Consider the following 23,042-nt stretch of genomic DNA (forward strand, 5'->3'; position numbering starts at 1 on the left):
ACAGTTAGTGGCAGTGTGTAGTTGGTCTGCTCTACTGCTTTATGTTGAATCCAGCCACAACAGTTAGTGGCAGTGTGTAGTTGGTCTGCTGTAGTTGGGTCTACTGCTTTATGTTGAATCCAGCCACAACAGTTAGTGGCAGTGTGTAGTTGGTTCTACTGCTTTATGTTGAATCCAGCCACAACAGTTAGTGGCAGTGTGTAGTTGGGTCTACTTTATGTTGAATCCAGCCACAACAGTTAGTGGCAGTGTGTAGTTGGGTCTACTGCTTTATGTTGAATCCAGCCACAACAGTTAGTGGCAGTGTGTAGTTGGTCTGCTTTAGATGGGTCTACTGCTTTATGTTGAATCCAGCCACAACAGTTAGTGGCAGTGTGTAGTTGGTCTGCTGTAGTTGGGTCTACTGCTTTATGTTGAATCCAGCCACAACAGTTAGTGGCAGTGTGTAGTTGGGTCTACTGCTTTATGTTGAATCCAGCCACAACAGTTAGTGGCAGTGTGTAGTTGGTCTGCTGTAGTTGGGTCTACTGCTTTATGTTGAATCCAGCCACAACAGTTAGTGGCAGTGTGTAGTTGGTCTGCTGTAGTTGGGTCTACTGCTTTATGTTGAATCCAGCCACAACAGTTAGTGGCAGTGTGTAGTTGGTTCTACTGCTTTATGTTGAATCCAGCCACAACAGTTAGTGGCAGTGTGTAGTTGGGTCTACTGCTTTATGTTGAATCCAGCCACAACAGTTAGTGGCAGTGTGTAGTTGGGTCTACTGCTTTATGTTGAATCCAGCCACAACAGTTAGTGGCAGTGTGTAGTTGGTCTGCTGTAGTTGGGTCTACTGCTTTATGTTGAATCCAGCCACAACAGTTAGTGGCAGTGTGTAGTTGGTCTGCTGTAGTTGGGTCTACTGCTTTATGTTGAATCCAGCCACAACAGTTAGTGGCAGTGTGTAGTTGGGTCTACTGCTTTATGTTGAATCCAGCCACAACAGTTAGTGGCAGTGTGTAGTTGGGTCTACTGCTTTATGTTGAATCCAGCCACAACAGTTAGTGGCAGTGTGTAGTTGGTCTGCTGTTAGTTGGGTCTACTGCTTTATGTTGAATCCAGCCACAACAGTTAGTGGCAGTGTGTAGTTGGTCTGCTTTAGTTGGGTCTACTGCTTTATGTTGAATCCAGCCACAACAGTTAGTGGCAGTGTGTAGTTGGGTCTACTGCTTTATGTTGAATCCAGCCACAACAGTTAGTGGCAGTGTGTAGTTGGGTCTACTGCTTTATGTTGAATCCAGCCACAACAGTTAGTGGCAGTGTGTAGTTGGTCTGCTGTAGTTGGGTCTACTGCTTTATGTTGAATCCAGCCACAACAGTTAGTGGCAGTGTGTAGTGGTCTGCTAGTTGGGTCTACTGCTTTATGTTGAATCCAGCCACAACAGTTAGTGGCAGTGTGTAGTTGGTCTGCTCTACTGCTTTATGTTGAATCCAGCCACAACAGTTAGTGGCAGTGTGTAGTTGGTCTGCTGTTTGGGTCTACTGCTTTATGTTGAATCCAGCCACAACAGTTAGTGGCAGTGTGTAGCTTGGGTCTACTGCTTTATGTTGAATCCAGCCACAACAGTTAGTGGCAGTGTGTAGTTGGTCTGCTGTAGTTGGGTCTACTGCTTTATGTTGAATCCAGCCACAACAGTTAGTGGCAGTGTGTAGTTGGTTCTACTGCTTTATGTTGAATCCAGCCACAACAGTTAGTGGCAGTGTGTAGTTACTGGTTGAATCTTAGTGGCTGTGTAGTTGGGTCTTTATGTTGAATCCAGCCACAACAGTTAGTGGCAGTGTGTAGTTGGGTCTACTGCTTTATGTTGAATCCAGCCACAACAGTTAGTGGCAGTGTGTAGTTGGTCTGCTGTTAGTTGGGTCTACTGCTTTATGTTGAATCCAGCCACAACAGTTAGTGGCAGTGTGTAGTTGGTCTGCTGTAGTTGGGTCTACTGCTTTATGTTGAATCCAGCCACAACAGTTAGTGGCAGTGGCAGTGTGTGTAGTTGGGTCTACTGCTTTATGTTGAATCCAGCCACAACAGTTAGTGGCAGTGTGTAGTTGGTCTGCTCTACTGCTTTATGTTGAATCCAGCCACAACAGTTAGTGGCAGTGTGGTCTGCTGTAGTTGGGTCTACTGCTTTATGTTGAATCCAGCCACAACAGTTAGTGGCAGTGTGTAGTCTGCTTTAATGGGTCTACTGCTTTATGGTCTGCTGTAGTTGGGTCTACTGCTTTATGTTGAATCCAGCCACAACAGTTAGTGGCAGTGTGTAGTTGGGTCTACTGCTTTATGTTGAATCCAGCCACAACAGTTAGTGGCAGTGTGTAGTTGGTCTACTGTAGTTTATGTTTAATCCAGCCACAACAGTTAGTGGCAGTGTGTAGTTGGTCTGCTGTAGTTGGGTCTACTGCTTTATGTTGAATCCAGCCACAACAGTTAGTGGCAGTGTGTAGTTGGTCTGCTGTAGTTGGGTCTACTGCTTTATGTTGAATCCAGCCACAACAGTTAGTGGCAGTGTGTAGTTGGTTCTACTGCTTTATGTTGAATCCAGCCACAACAGTTAGTGGCAGTGTGTAGTTGGTCTGCTTTAGTTGGGTCTACTGCTTTATGTTGAATCCAGCCACAACAGTTAGTGGCAGTGTGTAGTTGGGTCTACTGCTTTATGTTGAATCCAGCCACAACAGTTAGTGGCAGTTAGTGGCAGTTGGGTCTGCTGTAGTTGGGTCTACTGCTTTATGTTTAATCCAGCCACAACAGTTAGTGGCAGTGTGTAGTTGGTCTGCTGTAGTTGGGTCTACTGCTTTATGTTGAATCCAGCCACAACAGTTAGTGGCAGTGTGTAGTTGGGTCTACTGCTTTATGTTGAATCCAGCCACAACAGTTAGTGGCAGTGTGTAGTTGGTCTGCTTTAGATGGGTCTATTGCTTTATGTTTAATCCAGCCACAACAGTTAGTGGCAGTGTGTAGTTGGTCTGCTGTAGTTGGGTCTACTGCTTTATGTTGAATCCAGCCACAACAGTTAGTGGCAGTGTGTAGTTGGGTCTACTGCTTTATGTTGAATCCAGCCACAACAGTTAGTGGCAGTGTGTAGTTGGTCTGCTGTAGTTGGGTCTACTGCTTTATGTTGAATCCAGCCACAACAGTTAGTGGCAGTGTGTAGTTGGTCTGCTGTAGTTGGGTCTACTGCTTTATGTTGAATCCAGCCACAACAGTTAGTGGCAGTGTGTAGTTGGGTCTACTGCTTTATGTTGAATCCAGCCACAACAGTTAGTGGCAGTGTGTAGTTGGGTCTACTGCTTTATGTTGAATCCAGCCACAACAGTTAGTGGCAGTGTGTAGTTGGGTCTACCTCTTTATGTTGAATCCAGCCACAACAGTTAGTGGCAGTGTGTAGTTGGGTCTACTGCTTTATGTTGAATCCAGCCACAACAGTTAGTGGCAGTGTGTAGTTGGTCTGCTGTAGTTGGGTCTACTGCTTTATGTTGAATCCAGCCACAACAGTTAGTGGCAGTGTGTAGTTGGTCTGCTGTAGTTGGGTCTACTGCTTTATGTTGAATCCAGCCACAACAGTTAGTGGCAGTGTGTAGTTGGTCTGCTGTAGTTGGGTCTACTGCTTTATGTTGAATCCAGCCACAACAGTTAGTGGCAGTGTGTAGTTGGGTCTACTGCTTTATGTTGAATCCAGCCACAACAGTTAGTGGCAGTGTGTAGTTGCTTTAGGTCTACTGCTTTATGTTGAATCCAGCCACAACAGTTAGTGGCAGTGTGTAGTTGGTCTGCTGTAGTTGGGTCTACTGCTTTATGTTGAATCCAGCCACAACAGTTAGTGGCAGTGTGTAGTTGGTCTACTGCTTTATGTTGAATCCAGCCACAACAGTTAGTGGCAGTGTGTAGTTGGTCTGCTGTAGTTGGGTCTACTGCTTTATGTTGAATCCAGCCACAACAGTTAGTGGCAGTGTGTAGTTGGGTCTACTGCTTTATGTTGAATCCAGCCACAACAGTTAGTGGCAGTGTGTAGTTGGTCTGCTTTAGTCTACTGCTTTATGTTGAATCCAGCCACAACAGTTAGTGGCAGTGTGTAGTTGGTCTGCTGTAGTTGGGTCTACTGCTTTATGTTGAATCCAGCCACAACAGTTAGTGGCAGTGTGTAGTTGGTCTGCTTTAGTTGGGTCTACTGCTTTATGTTGAATCCAGCCACAACAGTTAGTGGCAGTGTGTAGTTGGTCTGCTGTAGTTGGGTCTACTGCTTTATGTTGAATCCAGCCACAACAGTTAGTGGCAGTGTGTAGTTGGTCTGCTGTAGTTGGGTCTACTGCTTTATGTTGAATCCAGCCACAACAGTTAGTGGCAGTGTGTAGTTGGTCTGCTGTAGTTGGGTCTACTGCTTTATGTTGAATCCAGCCACAACAGTTAGTGGCAGTGTGTAGTTGGTCTGCTGTAGTTGGGTCTACTGCTTTATGTTGAATCCAGCCACAACAGTTAGTGGCAGTGTGTAGTTGGGCTTTATGTTGAATCCAGCCACAACAGTTAGTGGCTACTGCTTTATGTTGAATCCAGCCACAACAGTTAGTGGCAGTGTGTAGTTGGGTCTACTGCTTTATGTTGAATCCAGCCACAACAGTTAGTGGCAGTGTGTAGTTGGTCTGCTGTAGTTGGGTCTACTGCTTTATGTTGAATCCAGCCACAACAGTTAGTGGCAGTGTGTAGTTGGTCTGCTGTAGTTGGGTCTACTGCTTTATGTTGAATCCAGCCACAACAGTTAGTGGCAGTGTGTAGTTGGGTCTACTGCTTTATGTTGAATCCAGCCACAACAGTTAGTGGCAGTGTGTAGTTGGTCTGCTGTAGTTGGGTCTACTGCTTTATGTTGAATCCAGCCACAACAGTTAGTGGCAGTGTGTAGTTTTATGGTCTGCTTAGTGGCAGTGTGTAGTTGGGTCTACTGCTTTATGTTGAATCCAGCCACAACAGTTAGTGGCAGTGTGTAGTTGGGTTGGGTCTACTGCTTTATGTTGAATCCAGCCACAACAGTTAGTGGCAGTGTGTAGTTGGTCTGCTTTAGATGGGTCTATTGCTTTATGTTGAATCCAGCCACAACAGTTAGTGGCAGTGTGTAGTTGGTCTGCTGTAGTTGGGTCTACTGCTTTATGTTGAATCCAGCCACAACAGTTAGTGGCAGTGTGTAGTTGGTCTGCTGTAGTTGGGTCTACTGCTTTATGTTTAATCCAGCCACAACAGTTAGTGGCAGTGTGTAGTTGGTCTGCTGCCACAGTTGTCTACTGCTTTATGTTGAATCCAGCCACAACAGTTAGTGGCAGTGTGTAGTTGGTCTGCTGTAGTTGGGTCTACTGCTTTATGTTGAATCCAGCCACAACAGTTAGTGGCAGTGTGTAGTTGGTCTGCTGTAGTTGGGTCTACTGCTTTATGTTGAATCCAGCCACAACAGTTAGTGGCAGTGTGTAGTTGGGTCTACTGCTTTATGTTGAATCCAGCCACAACAGTTAGTGGCAGTGTGTAGTTGGGTCTACTGCTTTATGTTGAATCCAGCCACAACAGTTAGTGGCAGTGTGTAGTTGGTCTGCTGTAGATGGGTCTACTGCTTTATGTTGAATCCAGCCACAACAGTTAGTGGCAGTGTGTAGTTGGTCTGCTGTAGTTGGGTCTACTGCTTTATGTTGAATCCAGCCACAACAGTTAGTGGCAGTGTGTAGTTGGTCTACTGCTTTATGTTGAATCCAGCCACAACAGTTAGTGGCAGTGTGTAGTTGGTCTGCTTTAGTTGGGTCTACTGCTTTATGTTGAATCCAGCCACAACAGTTAGTGGCAGTGTGTAGTTGGGTCTACTGCTTTATGTTGAATCCAGCCACAACAGTTAGTGGCAGTGTGTAGTTGGTCTGCTGTAGTTGGGTCTACTGCTTTATGTTGAATCCAGCCACAACAGTTAGTGGCAGTGTGCAGTGTGTGTAGTTGGGTCTACTGCTTTATGTTGAATCCAGCCACAACAGTTAGTGGCAGTGTGTAGTTGGTCTGCTTTAGATGGGTCTACTGCTTTATGTTGAATCCAGCCACAACAGTTAGTGGCAGTGTGTAGTGGTCTGCTGTAGTTGGGTCTACTGCTTTATGTTGAATCCAGCCACAACAGTTAGTGGCAGTGTGTAGTTGGGTCTACTGCTTTATGTTGAATCCAGCCACAACAGTTAGTGGCAGTGTGTAGTTGGTCTGCTGTAGTTGGGTCTACTGCTTTATGTTGAATCCAGCCACAACAGTTAGTGGCAGTGTGTAGTTGGTCTGCTGTAGTTGGGTCTACTGCTTTATGTTGAATCCAGCCACAACAGTTAGTGGCAGTGTGTAGTTGGGTCTACTGCTTTATGTTGAATCCAGCCACAACAGTTAGTGGCAGTGTGTAGTTGGGTCTACTGCTTTATGTTGAATCCAGCCACAACAGTTAGTGGCAGTGTGTAGTTGGGTCTACTGCTTTATGTTGAATCCAGCCACAACAGTTAGTGGCAGTGTGTAGTTGGTCTGCTTTAGTTGGGTCTACTGCTTTATGTTGAATCCAGCCACAACAGTTAGTGGCAGTGTGTGTAGTTGGTCTGCTGTAGTTGGGTCTACTGCTTTATGTTGAATCCAGCCACAACAGTTAGTGGCAGTGTGTAGTTGGTCTGCTGTAGTTGGGTCTACTGCTTTATGTTTAATCCAGCCACAACAGTTAGTGGCAGTGTGTAGTTGGTCTGCTGTAGTTGGGTCTACTGCTTTATGTTGAATCCAGCCACAACAGTTAGTGGCAGTGTGTAGTTGGGTCTACTGCTTTATGTTGAATCCAGCCACAACAGTTAGTGGCAGTGTGTAGTTGGTCTGCTGTGTAGTTGGGTCTACTGCTTTATGTTGAATCCAGCCACAACAGTTAGTGGCAGTGTGTAGTTGGTCTGCTGTAGTTGGGTCTACTGCTTTATGTTGAATCCAGCCACAACAGTTAGTGGCAGTGTGTAGTTGGGTCTACTGCTTTATGTTGAATCCAGCCACAACAGTTAGTGGCAGTGTGTAGTTGGTTGGGTCTACTGCTTTATGTTGAATCCAGCCACAACAGTTAGTGGCAGTGTGTAGTTGGGTCTACTGCTTTATGTTGAATCCAGCCACAACAGTTAGTGGCAGTGTGTAGTTGGTCTGCTTTAGATGGGTCTATTGCTTTATGTTGAATCCAGCCACAACAGTTAGTGGCAGTGTGTAGTTGGTCTGCTGTAGTTGGGTCTACTGCTTTATGTTGAATCCAGCCACAACAGTTAGTGGCAGTGTGTAGTTGGGTCTACTGCTTTATGTTGAATCCAGCCACAACAGTTAGTGGCAGTGTGTAGTTGGGTCTACTGCTTTATGTTGAATCCAGCCACAACAGTTAGTGGCAGTGTGTAGTTGGTTGTCTACTGCTTTATGTTGAATCCAGCCACAACAGTTAGTGGCAGTGTGTAGTTGGTCTGCTGTAGTTGGGTCTACTGCTTTATGTTGAATCCAGCCACAACAGTTAGTGGCAGTGTGTAGTTGGTCTGCTGTTTAGTTGGGTCTACTGCTTTATGTTGAATCCAGCCACAACAGTTAGTGGCAGTGTGTAGTTGGGTCTACTGCTTTATGTTGAATCCAGCCACAACAGTTAGTGGCAGTGTGTAGTTGGTCTGCTGTAGTTGGGTCTACTGCTTTATGTTGAATCCAGCCACAACAGTTAGTGGCAGTGTGTAGTTGGTCTGCTGTAGTTGGGTCTACTGCTTTATGTTGAATCCAGCCACAACAGTTAGTGGCAGTGTGTAGTTGGTCTGCTTTAGTTGGGTCTACTGCTTTATGTTGAATCCAGCCACAACAGGTAGTGGCAGTGTGTAGTTGGGTCTACTGCTTTATGTTGAATCCAGCCACAACAGTTAGTGGCAGTGTGTAGTTGGGTCTACTGCTTTATGTTGAATCCAGCCACAACAGTTAGTGGCAGTGTGTAGTTGGGTCTACTGCTTTATGTTGAATCCAGCCACAACAGTTAGTGGCAGTGTGTAGTTGGTCTCTACTGCTTTATGTTGAATCCAGCCACAACAGTTAGTGGCAGTGTGTAGTCTGGGTTGGGTCTACTGCTTTATGTTGAATCCAGCCACAACAGTTAGTGGCAGTGTGTAGTTGGTCTGCTCTACTGCTTTATGTTTAATCCAGCCACAACAGTTAGTGGCAGTGTGTAGTTGGTCTGCTGTAGTTGGGTCTACTGCTTTATGTTGAATCCAGCCACAACAGTTAGTGGCAGTGTGTAGTTGGTCTACTGCTTTATGTTGAATCCAGCCACAACAGTTAGTGGCAGTGTGTAGTTGGTCTGCTGTAGTTGGGTCTACTGCTTTATGTTGAATCCAGCCACAACAGTTAGTGGCAGTGTGTAGTTGGTCTGCTGTAGTTGGGTCTACTGCTTTATGTTGAATCCAGCCACAACAGTTAGTGGCAGTGTGTAGTTGGTCTCTGTAGTTGGGTCTGCTTTATGTTGAATCCAGCCACAACAGTTAGTGGCAGTGTGTAGTTGGTCTGTCTACTGCTTTATGTTGAATCCAGCCACAACAGTTAGTGGCAGTGTGTGTTGGTCTGCTGTCCAGTTGGGTCTACTGCTTTATGTTGAATCCAGCCACAACAGTTAGTGGCAGTGTGTTGGGTCTGGTCTGCTGTAGTTGGGTCTACTGCTTTATGTTGAATCCAGCCACAACAGTTAGTGGCAGTGTGTAGTTGGGTCTACTGCTTTATGTTGAATCCAGCCACAACAGTTAGTGGCAGTGTGTAGTTGGGTCTACTGCTTTATGTTGAATCCAGCCACAACAGTTAGTGGCAGTGTGTAGTTGGTCTGCTGTAGTTGGGTCTACTGCTTTATGTTGAATCCAGCCACAACAGTTAGTGGCAGTGTGTTGGTCTGCTGTAGTTGGGTCTACTGCTTTATGTTGAATCCAGCCACAACAGTTAGTGGCAGTGTGTAGTTGGTCTGCTGTAGTTGGGTCTACTGCTTTATGTTGAATCCAGCCACAACAGTTAGTGGCAGTGTGTAGTTGGTCTGCTTTAGTTGGGTCTACTGCTTTATGTTGAATCCAGCCACAACAGTTAGTGGCAGTGTGTAGTTGGGTCTACTGCTTTATGTTGAATCCAGCCACAACAGTTAGTGGCAGTGTGTAGTTGGGTCTACTGCTTTATGTTGAATCCAGCCACAACAGTTAGTGGCAGTGTGTAGTTGGGTCTACTGCTTTATGTTGAATCCAGCCACAACAGTTAGTGGCAGTGTGTAGTTGGTCTGCTTTAGATTGGGTCTACTGCTTTATGTTGAATCCAGCCACAACAGTTAGTGGCAGTGTGTAGTTGGTCTGCTGTAGTTGGGTCTACTGCTTTATGTTGAATCCAGCCACAACAGTTAGTGGCAGTGTGTAGTTGGTCTGCTGTAGTTGGGTCTACTGCTTTATGTTGAATCCAGCCACAACAGTTAGTGGCAGTGTGTAGTTGGTCTGCTTTAGTTGGGTCTACTGCTTTATGTTGAATCCAGCCACAACAGTTAGTGGCAGTGTGTAGTTGGGTCTACTGCTTTATGTTGAATCCAGCCACAACAGTTAGTGGCAGTGTGTAGTTGGGTCTACTGCTTTATGTTGAATCCAGCCACAACAGTTAGTGGCAGTGTGTAGTTGGTCTGCTGTAGTTGGGTCTACTGCTTTATGTTGAATCCAGCCACAACAGTTAGTGGCAGTGTGTAGTTGTCTGCTGTAGTTGGGTCTACTGCTTTATGTTGAATCCAGCCACAACAGTTAGTGGCAGTGTGTAGTTGGGTCTACTGCTTTATGTTGAATCCAGCCACAACAGTTAGTGGCAGTGTGTAGTTGGGTCTACTGCTTTATGTTGAATCCAGCCACAACAGTTAGTGGCAGTGTGTAGTTGGGTCTACTGCTTTATGTTGAATCCAGCCACAACAGTTAGTGGCAGTGTGTAGTTGGGTCTGCTTTATGTTGAATCCAGTTCTACTGCTTTATGTTGAATCCAGCCACAACAGTTAGTGGCAGTGTGTAGTTGGGTCTACTGCTTTATGTTGAATCCAGCCACAACAGTTAGTGGCAGTGTGTAGTTGGTCTGCTGTAGTTGGGTCTACTGCTTTATGTTGAATCCAGCCACAACAGTTAGTGGCAGTGTGTAGTTGGTCTGCTGTAGTTGGGTCTACTGCTTTATGTTTAATCCAGCCACAACAGTTAGTGGCAGTGTGTAGTTGGTCTGCTGTAGTTGGGTCTACTGCTTTATGTTGAATCCAGCCACAACAGTTAGTGGCAGTGTGTAGTTGGGTCTACTGCTTTATGTTGAATCCAGCCACAACAGTTAGTGGCAGTGTGTAGTTGGGTCTACTGCTTTATGTTGAATCCAGCCACAACAGTTAGTGGCAGTGTGTAGTTCTGCTGGTCTACTGCTTTATGTTGAATCCAGCCACAACAGTTAGTGGCAGTGTGTAGTTGGGTCTACTGCTTTATGTTGAATCCAGCCACAACAGTTAGTGGCAGTGTGTAGTTGGGTCTACTGCTTTATGTTGAATCCAGCCACAACAGTTAGTGGCAGTGTGTAGTTGGTCTGCTGTAGTTGGGTCTACTGCTTTATGTTTTAATCCAGCCACAACAGTTAGTGGCAGTGTGTAGTTGGTCTGCTGTAGTTGGGTCTACTGCTTTATGTTGAATCCAGCCACAACAGTTAGTGGCAGTGTGTAGTTGGGTCTACTGCTTTATGTTGAATCCAGCCACAACAGTTAGTGGCAGTGTGTAGTTGGGTCTACTGCTTTATGTTGAATCCAGCCACAACAGTTAGTGGCTAGTGTGTAGTTGGTCTGCTGTAGTTGGGTCTACTGCTTTATGTTGAATCCAGCCACAACAGTTAGTGGCAGTGTGTAGTTGGTCTGCCTGTCTACTGCTTTATGTTGAATCCAGCCACAACAGTTAGTGGCAGTGTGTAGTTGGTCTGCTCTACTGCTTTATGTTGAATCCAGCCACAACAGTTAGTGGCAGTGTGTTGAGTTGGTCTGTGTAGTTGGGTCTACTGCTTTATGTTGAATCCAGCCACAACAGTTAGTGGCAGTGTGTAGTTGGGTCTACTGCTTTATGTTGAATCCAGCCACAACAGTTAGTGGCAGTGTGTAGTTGGGTCTACTGCTTTATGTTGAATCCAGCCACAACAGTTAGTGGCAGTGTGTAGTTGGTCTGCTGTAGTTGGGTCTACTGCTTTATGTTGAATCCAGCCACAACAGTTAGTGGCAGTGTGTAGTTGGTCTGCTGTAGTTGGGTCTACTGCTTTATGTTGAATCCAGCCACAACAGTTAGTGGCAGTGTGTTGGTCTGCTGTAGTTGGGTCTACCGCTTTATGTTGAATCCAGCCACAACAGTTAGTGGCAGTGTGTAGTTGGTCTGCTGTAGTTGGGTCTACTGCTTTATGTTGAATCCAGCCACAACAGTTAGTGGCAGTGTGTAGTTGGGTCTACTGCTTTATGTTGAATCCAGCCACAACAGTTAGTGGCAGTGTGTAGTTGGTCTGCTGTAGTTGGGTCTACTGCTTTATGTTGAATCCAGCCACAACAGTTAGTGGCAGTGTGTAGTTGGTCTGCTTTAGATGGGTCTACTGCTTTATGTTGAATCCAGCCACAACAGTTAGTGGCAGTGTGTAGTTGGTCTGCTTTAGTTGGGTCTACTGCTTTATGTTGAATCCAGAATCCAGCCACAACAGTTAGTGGCAGTGTGTAGTTGGGTCTACTGCTTTATGTTGAATCCAGCCACAACAGTTAGTGGCAGTGTGTAGTTGGGTCTACTGCTTTATGTTGAATCCAGCCACAACAGTTAGTGGCAGTGTGTAGTTGGGTCTACTGCTTTATGTTGAATCCAGCCACAACAGTTAGTGGCAGTGTGTAGTTGGTCTGCTTTAGATGGGTCTACTGCTTTATGTTGAATCCAGCCACAACAGTTAGTGGCAGTGTGTAGTTGGTCTGCTGTAGTTGGGTCTACTGCTTTATGTTGAATCCAGCCACAACAGTTAGTGGCAGTGTGTAGTTGGTCTGCTGTAGTTGGGTCTACTGCTTTATGTTGAATCCAGCCACAACAGTTAGTGGCAGTGTGTAGTTGGGTCTACTGCTTTATGTTGAATCCAGCCACAACAGTTAGTGGCAGTGTGTAGTTGGGTCTACTGCTTTATGTTGAATCCAGCCACAACAGTTAGTGGCAGTGTGTAGTTGGTCTGCTGATTTATTTATGTTGAATCCAGCCACAACAGTTAGTGGCAGTGTGTAGTTGGTCTGCTGTAGTTGGGTCTACTGCTTTATGTTGAATCCAGCCACAACAGTTAGTGGCAGTGTGTAGTTGGTCTGCTGTAGTTGGGTCTACTGCTTTATGTTGAATCCAGCCACAACAGTTAGTGGCAGTGTGTAGTAGTTGGGTCTACTGCTTTATGTTGAATCCAGCCACAACAGTTAGTGGCAGTGTGTAGTTGGTCTGCTGTAGTTGGGTCTACTGCTTTATGTTGAATCCAGCCACAACAGTTAGTGGCAGTGTGTAGTTGGTCTCTAGTTGGGTCTACTGCTTTATGTTGAATCCAGCCACAACAGTTAGTGGCAGTGTGTAGTTGGTCTGCTGTAGTTGGGTCTACTGCTTTATGTTGAATCCAGCCACAACAGTTAGTGGCAGTGTGTAGTTGGTCTGCTGTAGTTGGGTCTACTGCTTTATGTTGAATCCAGCCACAACAGTTAGTGGCAGTGTGTAGTTGGTCTGCTGTAGTTGGGTCTACTGCTTTATGTTGAATCCAGCCACAACAGTTAGTGGCAGTGTGTAGTTGGTCTGCTGTAGTTGGGTCTACTGCTTTATGTTGAATCCAGCCACAACAGTTAGTGGCAGTGTGTAGTTGGTCTGCTGTAGTTGGGTCTACTGCTTTATGTTGAATCCAGCCACAACAGTTAGTGGCAGTGTGTAGTTGGGTCTACTGCTTTATGTTGAATCCAGCCACAACAGTTAGTGGCAGTGTGTAGTTGGTCTGCTGTAGTTGGGTCTACTGCTTTATGTTGAATCCAGCCACAACAGTTAGTGGCAGTGTGTAGTTGGTCTGCTGTAGTTGGGTCTACTGCTTTATGTTTAATCCAGCCACAACAGTTAGTGGCAGTGTGTAGTTGGTTTAGAATCCAGGGTCTACTGCTTTATGTTGAATCCAGCCACAACAGTTAGTGGCAGTGTGTAGTTGGGTCTGTGTTGTGCTTTATGTTGAATCCAGCCACAACAGTTAGTGGCAGTGTGTAGTTGGTCTGCTGTAGTTGGGTCTACTGCTTTATGTTTAATCCAGCCACAACAGTTAGTGGCAGTGTGTAGTTGGTCTGCTGTAGTTGGGTCTACTGCTTTATGTTGAATCCAGCCACAACAGTTAGTGGCAGTGTGTAGTTGGTCTGTGTAGTTGGAATCCAGCCACAACAGTTAGTGGCAGTGTGTAGTTGGGTCTACTGCTTTATGTTGAATCCAGCCACAACAGTTAGTGGCAGTGTGTAGTTGGGTCTACTGCTTTATGTTGAATCCAGCCACAACAGTTAGTGGCAGTGTGTAGTTGGTCTGCTTTAGATGGCATTTAGAAAGGACATGGCTGTGTGTTTGTATAATTAGGCTGCTTAGGCTTGCATTGAGGACTTACTGTATGGTTCTCATAGTATTCTGCTGTGTCTAGTATTAAGGAAGTACTGTATATGAAGCCATTTGTAGATTCTCCTGTGGCTGGTATTGACAAAGCACTGTTGTTGATTTTCAGCAGGCGCCACCTCAGAGCAGAAGAACTTTGACGAGGAGAGCAACGCCTCACTGAGCACCACAGCCAGAGACGAGACCCGCGACGGGTTCTGCCCCGAGGAAGAGCCCTCTGCCATCCCGGCCCTCCGGGAGAGAGCCACCTCATCCTTCTGGCCCAAGGTTGGTAGTAAACGACATACATTCAGTCAGATATACATTCTCATATGTATTAATGTAGTGGTGAATTATATGAAAACACAAATGAAAACACCCGTCATGTTGACCATTTTTTTCAACCTATGTATTCAAATATATAAAAACACACATTGTTGGAACTGTCAGTGGACGTTAGGCGCACACTATATACATTGAGTGCACAAAACATTAAGAACACCTATTCATTCCGTGACAGACTGATCAGGTGGATTTAGGTGAAATCTATGATCCCTTATTGATGTCACTTGTTAAATCCACCAATCAGTGTAGATGAAGGGGAGGAGACAGGTTAAAGAAGGATTTTTAAGCCTTGATACAATTGAGACATGGATAGTGTGTGTGACATTCAGAGGGTGAATTATCAAGACAAAAATTGTGTGTAACTCATTTTTAGGAAGGTGTTCCTAATGTTTGGTGTACATAAAGTACTCATTGGACAGAGTGTTAAAGGGATACTTCAATATTTTGACATGAAGCCGGTTATCTACTTCCCCGGAGTCAGATGAACTCGTGGGTACCATTTTTATGTCTGTCTGCAGTTTGAAGGAAGTTGCTAACTAGCATTAGCGTAACTGCTAGCATGCCTTGCAATCTCCATAGAGAAACATTGGCAGTAGAATGGCCTTACTGGAGAACGCAGCAACTTTCAACATGGCACCATCATAGGATGCCGCCACCTCAAATGTCTGCCCTGCTAGAGCTGCCCCGGTCAACTATAAGTGCTGTTATTGTGAGCAGTGGAAACGCGTTCTCTGAAGTGATGAATAATGCGTCACCATCTGGCAGTCCGAACAAATCTGGGTTGGGCAGATGCCAGAAGAACGCTACCTGCCCCAATGCATAGTGCCAACTGTAAAGTTTGGTGGATGGGAAATAAAGGTCTGGGGCTGTTTTTCATGATTCGGGCTAGACCTCTTAGTTCCAGTGAATGGAAATCTTAACGCCACAGCATACAATGACATTCTAGACGATTCCAACTTTATGGTGGGTCTTTTCTTATTTCAGCATGACAGTGCCACCGTGCACAAAGCGAGGTCCATACTGAAATGGTTTGTCGATCAGTGTGGAAGAACTTGACTGGCCTTTTATTTTATTTTATTTTTTATTTCACCTTTATTTAACCAGGTAGGCTAGTTGAGAACAAGTTCTCATTTGCAACTGCGACCTGGCCAAGATAAAGCATAGCAGTGTGAACAGACAACACAGAGTTACACATGGAGTAAACAATTAACAAGTCAATAACACAGTAGAAAAAAAGGGGCAGTCTATATACAATGTGTGCAAAAGGCATGAGGAGGTAGGCGAATAATACAATTTTGCAGATTAACACTGGAGTGATAAATGATCAGATGGTCATGTACAGGTAGAGATATTGGTGTGCAGAAAAGTAAATAAATAAATAAAAAACAGTATAAAAACAGTATGGGAATGAGGTAGGTGAAAATGGGTGGGCTATTTACCAATAGACTATGTACAGCTGCAGCGATCGGTTAGCTGCTCGGATAGCTGATGTTTGAAGTTGGTGAGGGAGATAAGTCTCCAACTTCAGCGATTTTTGCAGTTCGTTCCAGTCACAGGCAGCAGAGTACTGGAACGAAAGGCGGCCAAATGAGGTGTTGGCTTTAGGGATGATCAGTGAGATACACCTGCTGGAGCGCGTGCTACGGATGGGTGTTGCCATCGTGACCAGTGAACTGAAATAAGGCGGAGCTTTACCTAGCATGGACTTGTAGATGACCTGGAGCCAGTGGGTCTGGCGACGAATATGTAGCGAGGGCCAGCCGACTAGAGCATACAAGTCGCAGTGGTGGGTGGTATAAGGTGCCTGCACAGAGCACTGACCTCAACCCCATAAAATACCTTTGGGATGAAATGGAATGCCGACTGCGAGCCAGGCCTAATCGCCCAACATCAGTTCCTGACCTCACTAATGCTCTTGTGGCTGAATGGATGCAAGTCCCCTCAGCAATGTTCCAACATCTAGTAGAAAGTCTTCACAGAAGAGTGAAGGCTGTTGTAACAGCAAAGGGGAGACCAACTCCATATTAATATCCATGATTTTGTAATGAGATTTTTGACAAGCAGGTTCCACATACTTTTTTCAAACTGCACACAGAGACATAAAAATGGTAGCCATGAGTTCCCTTTAAGTTCTGTATTGATATAACACACATTTTTGGAAAACAAGCAAAGACTTGTTCAAGTCAGACATCACTCCATCATGAAAGTACTAGTGGTTTTCTACCCTGCTCTAGAATTAATTCTGTCCCCTCCTTCCAGGACCGTGTCATGATCAATCGCATGGACAACATCTGCGATGCGGTTATCAAGGGCAAGTGGCCCGCCAACCGACGCCAGTTCTTTGACTTCCCGGGCCTGTTGCCTGGATACCCCGGCCCCATGATGTCTGAAAGCCCCATGCCGAGGCAGAGCCTGGCCGAACTGTCGATGGCAGCGGCCGCTCAGACCAACTTCAGTGGCAGCGAGGACCTCACCCTCTCGCCCCAGGTTAATGTAAGTCGCTAGCTAGGCCCGAAACCGCTAACTGAAGACTATCCCTACCCTCCCAAAGTAGGTTTAGTTTGTTCTAACTGCATACTTTATTGAGATATTAATCCTTCAAAATAAATTGATTGAAGTTAATGTATTAATGCAGTGTGTAAATAGATATTCCTTTATTAATCATAAAAACACTTATTCCTTACATCATTGCAATTTACTTTCATTGATTTTGTTGTTGTGATCACATCTTAATCATCCCTCCCTCTCTTCTTCCCTTCCTCCGTATAGGAGGATGCTCTGAGCATATCATTGCCGAAGCAGCGTCGTCGCAGGCGGCGGAAGGTGGAGATAGAGGCGGAGCGTGCGGCCAAGCGCAGGAACCTGATGGATATGGTGGCCCAGCTCAGAGAATCTCACACTGCAGAGTCCCAGAGCCAGGCCATGGATCTTACCAAGGCACAGTATTTAGAATTAGGAATTAATCATAAATTCAGAAATGAGAATTATGCTTCACTTTTTACAACTGCATTGTATCATTTTTTAAATTATAGTTTTGAGTCAGGTCCCTGATTTTTAAATATTTAAATTTAAATATCATGTGCGGCAGGGTAGCCTAGTGGTTAGAGCGTTGGACTAATAACTAGAAGATTGTAAGTTCAAACCCCCGAGCTGACAAGGTACAAATCTGTCGTTCTGCCCCTGAACAGGCAGTTAACCCACTGTTCCTAGGCCGTCATTGTAAATAAGAATTTGTTCTTAACTGACTTTCCTAGTTAAATAAAGGTAAAATAAAAATGTAATAAAATGTGTATGAGTAAAATGGATGCCATTAAAATGTATTTATCATAACGTCTATTTATATAAATTAATCAAATATGTAAAGCACTATGTAAAGTATTATATTAAAGTTTCCATTTTTGTTACGGGTATTGTATTTTAATCTATTTGTTTACTCTAAAAGTTTCCATACTGGTTTCTCTTTTCCAGGGTATTCTGCACCAGCACCAAAAGTCTTCAGCGCCGTCCCCGGTGAGCTACTCCAGCAGCATGGTGTCACCTGCTGCCCTCAAGGCACAGATGGAGCTTCTGCAGGCGGCCACACCCTCCAGACACAGGGCCAACTGCTCATTGGCTGAGGCTGACCTGCCCACCAGGAGGAGGCGGGGCCGCAGGAAAAATGTGGAGGGGCTGGAGCTGCTGTTCATGAGAGGAGCCACGGTACAGGACTCATTACTAGAGAAATACATGTTACGTGAATAACTATAAAGAAAATACACAGATGGATATAGTTTTGAACATTTTTGTAAAATGCCCTGAACATTTTACAGATTGGATATTTTTGGCAAAAGGCATGCTTTCTCAATTAGGCTAAACTACATTCAAATAAATTTGATAGGAATGAAAACATCAAATTACACTGAAGGAAAATGCAACTGTAAAGTGTTGGTTCCATGTTTCACGAGCTGAAATAAATGATCCCATAAATATTCCATAATCACAAAAAGCTTATTTCTCTCAAATTTAGTGCACAAATTTGTTTACTTCCCTGTTAGTGAGCATTTAATCTTTGCCAAGATAATCCATCCACCTGACATGTATGGCATATAAAGAAGCTGATTAAACAGCATGATCATTACACAGGTAAACCTTGTGCTCGGGACAATAAAAGGCCACTCTAAAATATGCAGTTTTGTCACACAACACAATGCCACAGATGTCCAAAATGTGATGTCCAAAATGTTGAGTGCAATTGGCATGCTGACTGCAGAAATGTCCACCAGAGCTTTTGCCAGAGAATTGAATATTCATTTCTCAACCATAAGCCACCTCCAACGTAGATTTAGAATTTGGCAGTACATCCAACCGGCCTCAACCGCAGACCATGTGTATGGCATCGTGTGGGCGAGCGGTTTTCTAATGTCAAAGTTGTGAACAGAGTGCCTCATGGTGGAGGTGAGGTTATGGGATGGGCAGAAATACCATGACGAGGCCCATTGTGAGGCCAATTGTTTTTAAGGTATCTGTGACCAACAGATGCATATCTGTATTCCCAGTCCATAGATTAGGGTCTAATGAATTGATTTCAATTGACTGATTTCCTTATGAGCTATATAAAATCTTTGAAATAGCTTATGTTGCGTTTATTCTTTTCAGTATATATTTGATTTAAAAAATTAAAGATAAATCACACACAAATACTCTATGATTTAATTTGACATGGTAGTGAACAGATGATGAGTTAATTTGACATGGTAATGAACAGAGTTTGTCCTGCCTTCCCGCAACAGGAGGATTCAGAGAGGACCAAAGCTTCAGTGGAGGGGTTGCAGATGCCCCCACGTTCCCACCGCCACAACATTCCCAGCACCTCCGCCCGTGTCCCCTCTGTCAGCGCTATGGAGGACAGGGAGGCTGGTACCCCCTCTAACAAAGACCTGAGTGACTGGCTCAGACAGCACACCACATACACCATGGACATGCCTACTGCGTACACACCAGTATGTACTAGACTTTTTTTGTATACAATAATAATCAGATTTCCCTATCCAGTGGAACTATCCATTCATGTGGAATATGACTTCCCCTTACCTTCAACCCCCTGTTCCCTTTCCTAAATCAAATCTTACCACAACCCTTTCAGTGATTCAACTATGGTTACAAAATATAACATTTAGCTATTCCATTTTGTAACGTTTGTAGTATACTAAAAAGTATAAACAAATCTCAGATGTCCTGTCATGGTTCCTAAACCCTGTCCCTTCTCCCGTCTGCCTCACTGTAGAAGAGTGAGGAGACTCTCCTCTCCTCCCAGTTCCCCAAACCCAAGCAAAAGAGACACCGCTGCCGGAACCCCAACAAGATCGACATCAACACGCTCACCGGAGAAGAGAGGGTTCCCGTGGTCAACCGGAGAAATGGAAGAAAGGTATGGGCTCATTTCGGTGCAGAAAGGTATGGGCTCATTTCGGTGCAGAAAGGTATGGGCTCATTTCGGTGCAGAAAGGTATGGGCTCATTTCGGTGCAGAAAGGTATGGGCTCATTTCGGTACAGAAAGGATTGGGCTCATTTCGGTACAGAAAGGTTTGGACTCATTTCGGTACAAATCCATTTTCACAAATGCATTGGTCGCTGTGTAGCAACAGTTTCAAATACCTAATTTGTCTTTTCATAGAAGGTATTGGTAGCTTATGAACCATTTTGTTCCATTTCTTTCCCAGATGGGTGGAGCCATGGCCCCTCCCATGAAGGATCTTCCCAGATGGCTCCTGGAGAACTCAGATTTTGCCGTCGCTCCAGACTGGACTGACATTGTCAAACAATCGGTGAGTCATTTGTCCTCCTGTTTAGCCATCAAATGATTCCAATCCGCACTTGTTTTATATTTTGACTATGTGATGGAATTGCAACAAGCAGTTTGAACTCTGATGTTTGAATACAAATTGATGCCTAATCGCTAAATTATCATTGACTGCCATGAGTGTAACGTCAAACTAACTGTGGTCTCCTCTCCATTCCTTAGGGCTTCCTCCCTGAGGCCATGTTCGACCGTCTCCTGACTGGGCCCTTGGTGCGTGAGGAGGGCGTCCGTCGTCGGGGAAGACGTCCCAAATCGGAGATAGCCAAGGCAACAGCGGCTGCCTCGGCTGCATCCGCTGGGGGCCTTAACCCCCTGCTGATAAACGGCCTGTTTGGAGGCATGGACCTCACCAGCTTGCAGGGCCTACAGAGCCTCCAGAGTCTGCAGCTGCAGCTCATGGGCTTCCCCGGCATGGGGGGGGCTAACGCTAAACACTCCTCGGCCATGCTGCCTCTCATGCTGCCTGGCATGGCTGGTATGGGCGTTCTGCCCAACATGTTTGGCCTGGGAGGCCTGTTCGCAAGCAACCTGGCTGCAGCCTCCCATGCTGCAACCTCCAATGGCACCAACAACGAGGACGATTCGGACGAGACATCGAAGAGAGACGCCAGGGGGGGTGGAGAAGAGCAGGATGAGGAGAAGGATGACACTGGGGAGGAGGAAGAGTCGAGCAAGGCTATTGGGGAGGCTGCGGCTCTGAATGTGGCTGCTGCCGCTATGGCCGCCTCCGGCATGTCGGCTAACTCCCTGGCCTTCAATCCCTTCCTGCTCTCCACCATGGCCCCGGGGCTCTTTTCCCCCTACATGTTCCTGCCCCCTGGCCTGGGAGGTCTCACCCTGCCTGGCTTCCCCCCCACTGCCCTGACCGACCTGCAGAGTGCCATGGCTGGAGCCATGGGGGTTGCCTCTGGAGCTCAGGGCCAGGAGAAGGAGCCCAGCCAGGTTGCCCTGGACTGCCCTGCTGCCCCTACCGCAGACCCAGAGACTGCTGATGACAGTGACTCAGCTGAGAGCCTGGAGAAGACTGCAGAGTCGTCTGCGCTAGAAGATGAGACCTCCGCATTGGCAGGGGAAGCCGACTCACCGGAAGACCTGGAGGAAGGAGAGGATGCCCTTGAGGAGGAGGAGAAGTGACTGAATCTAACTGGCCTTTGAACCCCCCCCCACCAACTTGATATCCAAACATATGAATTTGTTTTTTCATTTTTTTTTTCATTGTTTTTGTTTCTTTCACAGGTAAACATTTAAATCAGGGAGAGCATATGTAGCTAAAAGGCTCTTAATGTATTGTTAATGGCATAGTCAGGGAAAAAGCTAACTGAAGTAGAGTTTTGCGGATATTTTAAGGGTGTTATTTTTGGTCTTTGTTCACTGAACGGTGCATTCTAGATGAAATGGGAAATTTCCTCAAATATTATTATAGGAATTAATCGTTCCAATAGTGCTATGCTGCTTTTCTGGTTCATTTATTATTAAATATTTTTGTGGATATTGTGACAGTAAGTAGCATCTCGTATCTCTCCAGTGGCGTGCAATTTAACGGCATTAAGCGTCTGTCTATATGCTGCTGATGAAAAGGATCATGGGTAATTTAGATTTTGCTGTTGTACTGTTCTGCTTTTAAGAGCAGGATGAAGTTCTCACAAATCAGATGGCCTAATAATCTGACTGTTCCCAGTCCCTCACTGACGATCACCCACACACACCCGACTGTCTATTCCTGTAGTCTTACACTCTAACAATCCAACCTGACTGTTCCCAGTCCCTCACTGATGATCACACCCACACACCCGACTGTCTATTCCTGTAGTCTTACACTCTAACAATCCAACCTGACTGTTCCCAGTCCCCCACTGATGATCACACACACGTCTACACCCACACACACCCGACTGTCTATTCCTGTAATCTTACACTCTAACAATCCAACCTGACTGTTCCCAGTCCCTCACTGATGACCACACACACCCGACTGTCTATTCCTGTAGTCTTACACTCTAACAATCCAACCTGACGGTCCTACCGTCACCCTCCAACCGTTCTTCTCCCATTACCCTTCTCAGTACCTGTTTTCTGTCTACTATTAACACCCATATTGTCTGACTCTTCCAAGTCACACCGGTTATAGAAACAGTTTTCCAGTTTCACAGCGACCGATGGCCCCGAGTCTCCTGCCTGTTTTTAGTCTGACACTGACAAAGCCGAGCAGAGGAGAATCCTCTCTCCCACAACGCGAGTGAGACAGCAATAACCGAAGGCAGCTTTTGAATGTTTCAAACATCGCTCTCCCATTTAAACACAACTACAAGTGTTGGTGAAAAAGAGAAACGAAATTGCATACAAATGATGACATTAAAACGTTCTGCAAGCAATTCGTCTCACTATTCCTGATGATGCACTGGTGTAAGAGTAAAATAATCAGGTACCTTTTATCTTTGAATGGACTTTTTGTTTCTTTTAGCCACCAAGCTGAACAGCATTACCTCAATTCTAACTAACCTTGAAGTTTACAGACATACGTTGTAAATGGGTTTTTTTGTGTCTGTTATTTTTTTGGAACATCGTATGATGAACTGTTATGACGCTTTTAATAAAAGTGAATCATGATATTCGCCTAGGAAACCAAACCCAGAGTGCTTGTTGTGACTGTTTTGGAATTAGATATTAAATGTAGATGTCTATTTTGAGTGTTAAATGACGTTGGTTGATTCATGGTGGTGATATTGTCAGAAAGCAGCAGAAAATGAAGTAAATACCCCAGAATCTGAAAATAAAGGGTTTCTAAGTGCAGATGGACCACTTTACGCCAAATGTGTTCATTGCCTCTGTCTATTACAAATATCCATTAACGATTCAATAAAATCAACGACATTCACTTAAGAATCACGTCAGACATTTAATTTCATAGCAAAATAATTGTCTGCACATATTGTAATTTTGCAATTCACTAGAACAGCGACACCATCCATCTACCCTAAGAAAGAAGGGGACAGTTACCTAGAGATGTAGACTTTGGCTGATTGTCAGCTCTCCTCTCACCTGATCAGAAGGTGAAAGCAATCTCATACAACCCTAATTAGTCTTATCTTTATAGTCATGAGAAGGAGCCAATATGGATGTAATGAGGCCATTTGAGAATTTGACCGCAGTCATTGAGTCCTAAGGGTCATGAACTTGGGTTCTTA

The 23,042-nt window shown here is 45.1% G+C and overlaps 1 protein-coding gene across 3 annotated transcripts in view; it reads left to right on the plus strand.

The window, feature by feature from the left end:
• LOC115125658 (chromodomain-helicase-DNA-binding protein 7-like) overlaps positions 1–22,661 on the plus strand; it is a 152,249-nt gene extending 129,588 nt beyond the window's left edge. For 2 of the 3 annotated variants that reach the window (XM_065005809.1, XM_065005810.1), the window contains exons 31-38: positions 13,803–13,960; positions 16,277–16,510; positions 16,787–16,954; positions 17,486–17,716; positions 18,787–18,996; positions 19,281–19,424; positions 19,718–19,822; positions 20,020–22,661. In XM_065005809.1, coding sequence (XP_064861881.1) covers positions 13,803–13,960; positions 16,277–16,510; positions 16,787–16,954; positions 17,486–17,716; positions 18,787–18,996; positions 19,281–19,424; positions 19,718–19,822; positions 20,020–20,991 — 2,222 coding nt within the window. In that variant the 3' untranslated portion in view covers positions 20,992–22,661. The remainder of the gene's footprint in view (positions 1–13,802; positions 13,961–16,276; positions 16,511–16,786; positions 16,955–17,485; positions 17,717–18,786; positions 18,997–19,280; positions 19,425–19,717; positions 19,823–20,019) is intronic. The other variant, XM_065005811.1, reaches the window with a different exon arrangement.
• Positions 22,662–23,042: the final 381 nt, after the last annotated feature.

Source organism: Oncorhynchus nerka, linkage group LG20 (assembly GCF_034236695.1).
Source record: "Oncorhynchus nerka isolate Pitt River linkage group LG20, Oner_Uvic_2.0, whole genome shotgun sequence".
NCBI classification, from domain to species: domain Eukaryota; kingdom Metazoa; phylum Chordata; class Actinopteri; order Salmoniformes; family Salmonidae; genus Oncorhynchus; species Oncorhynchus nerka.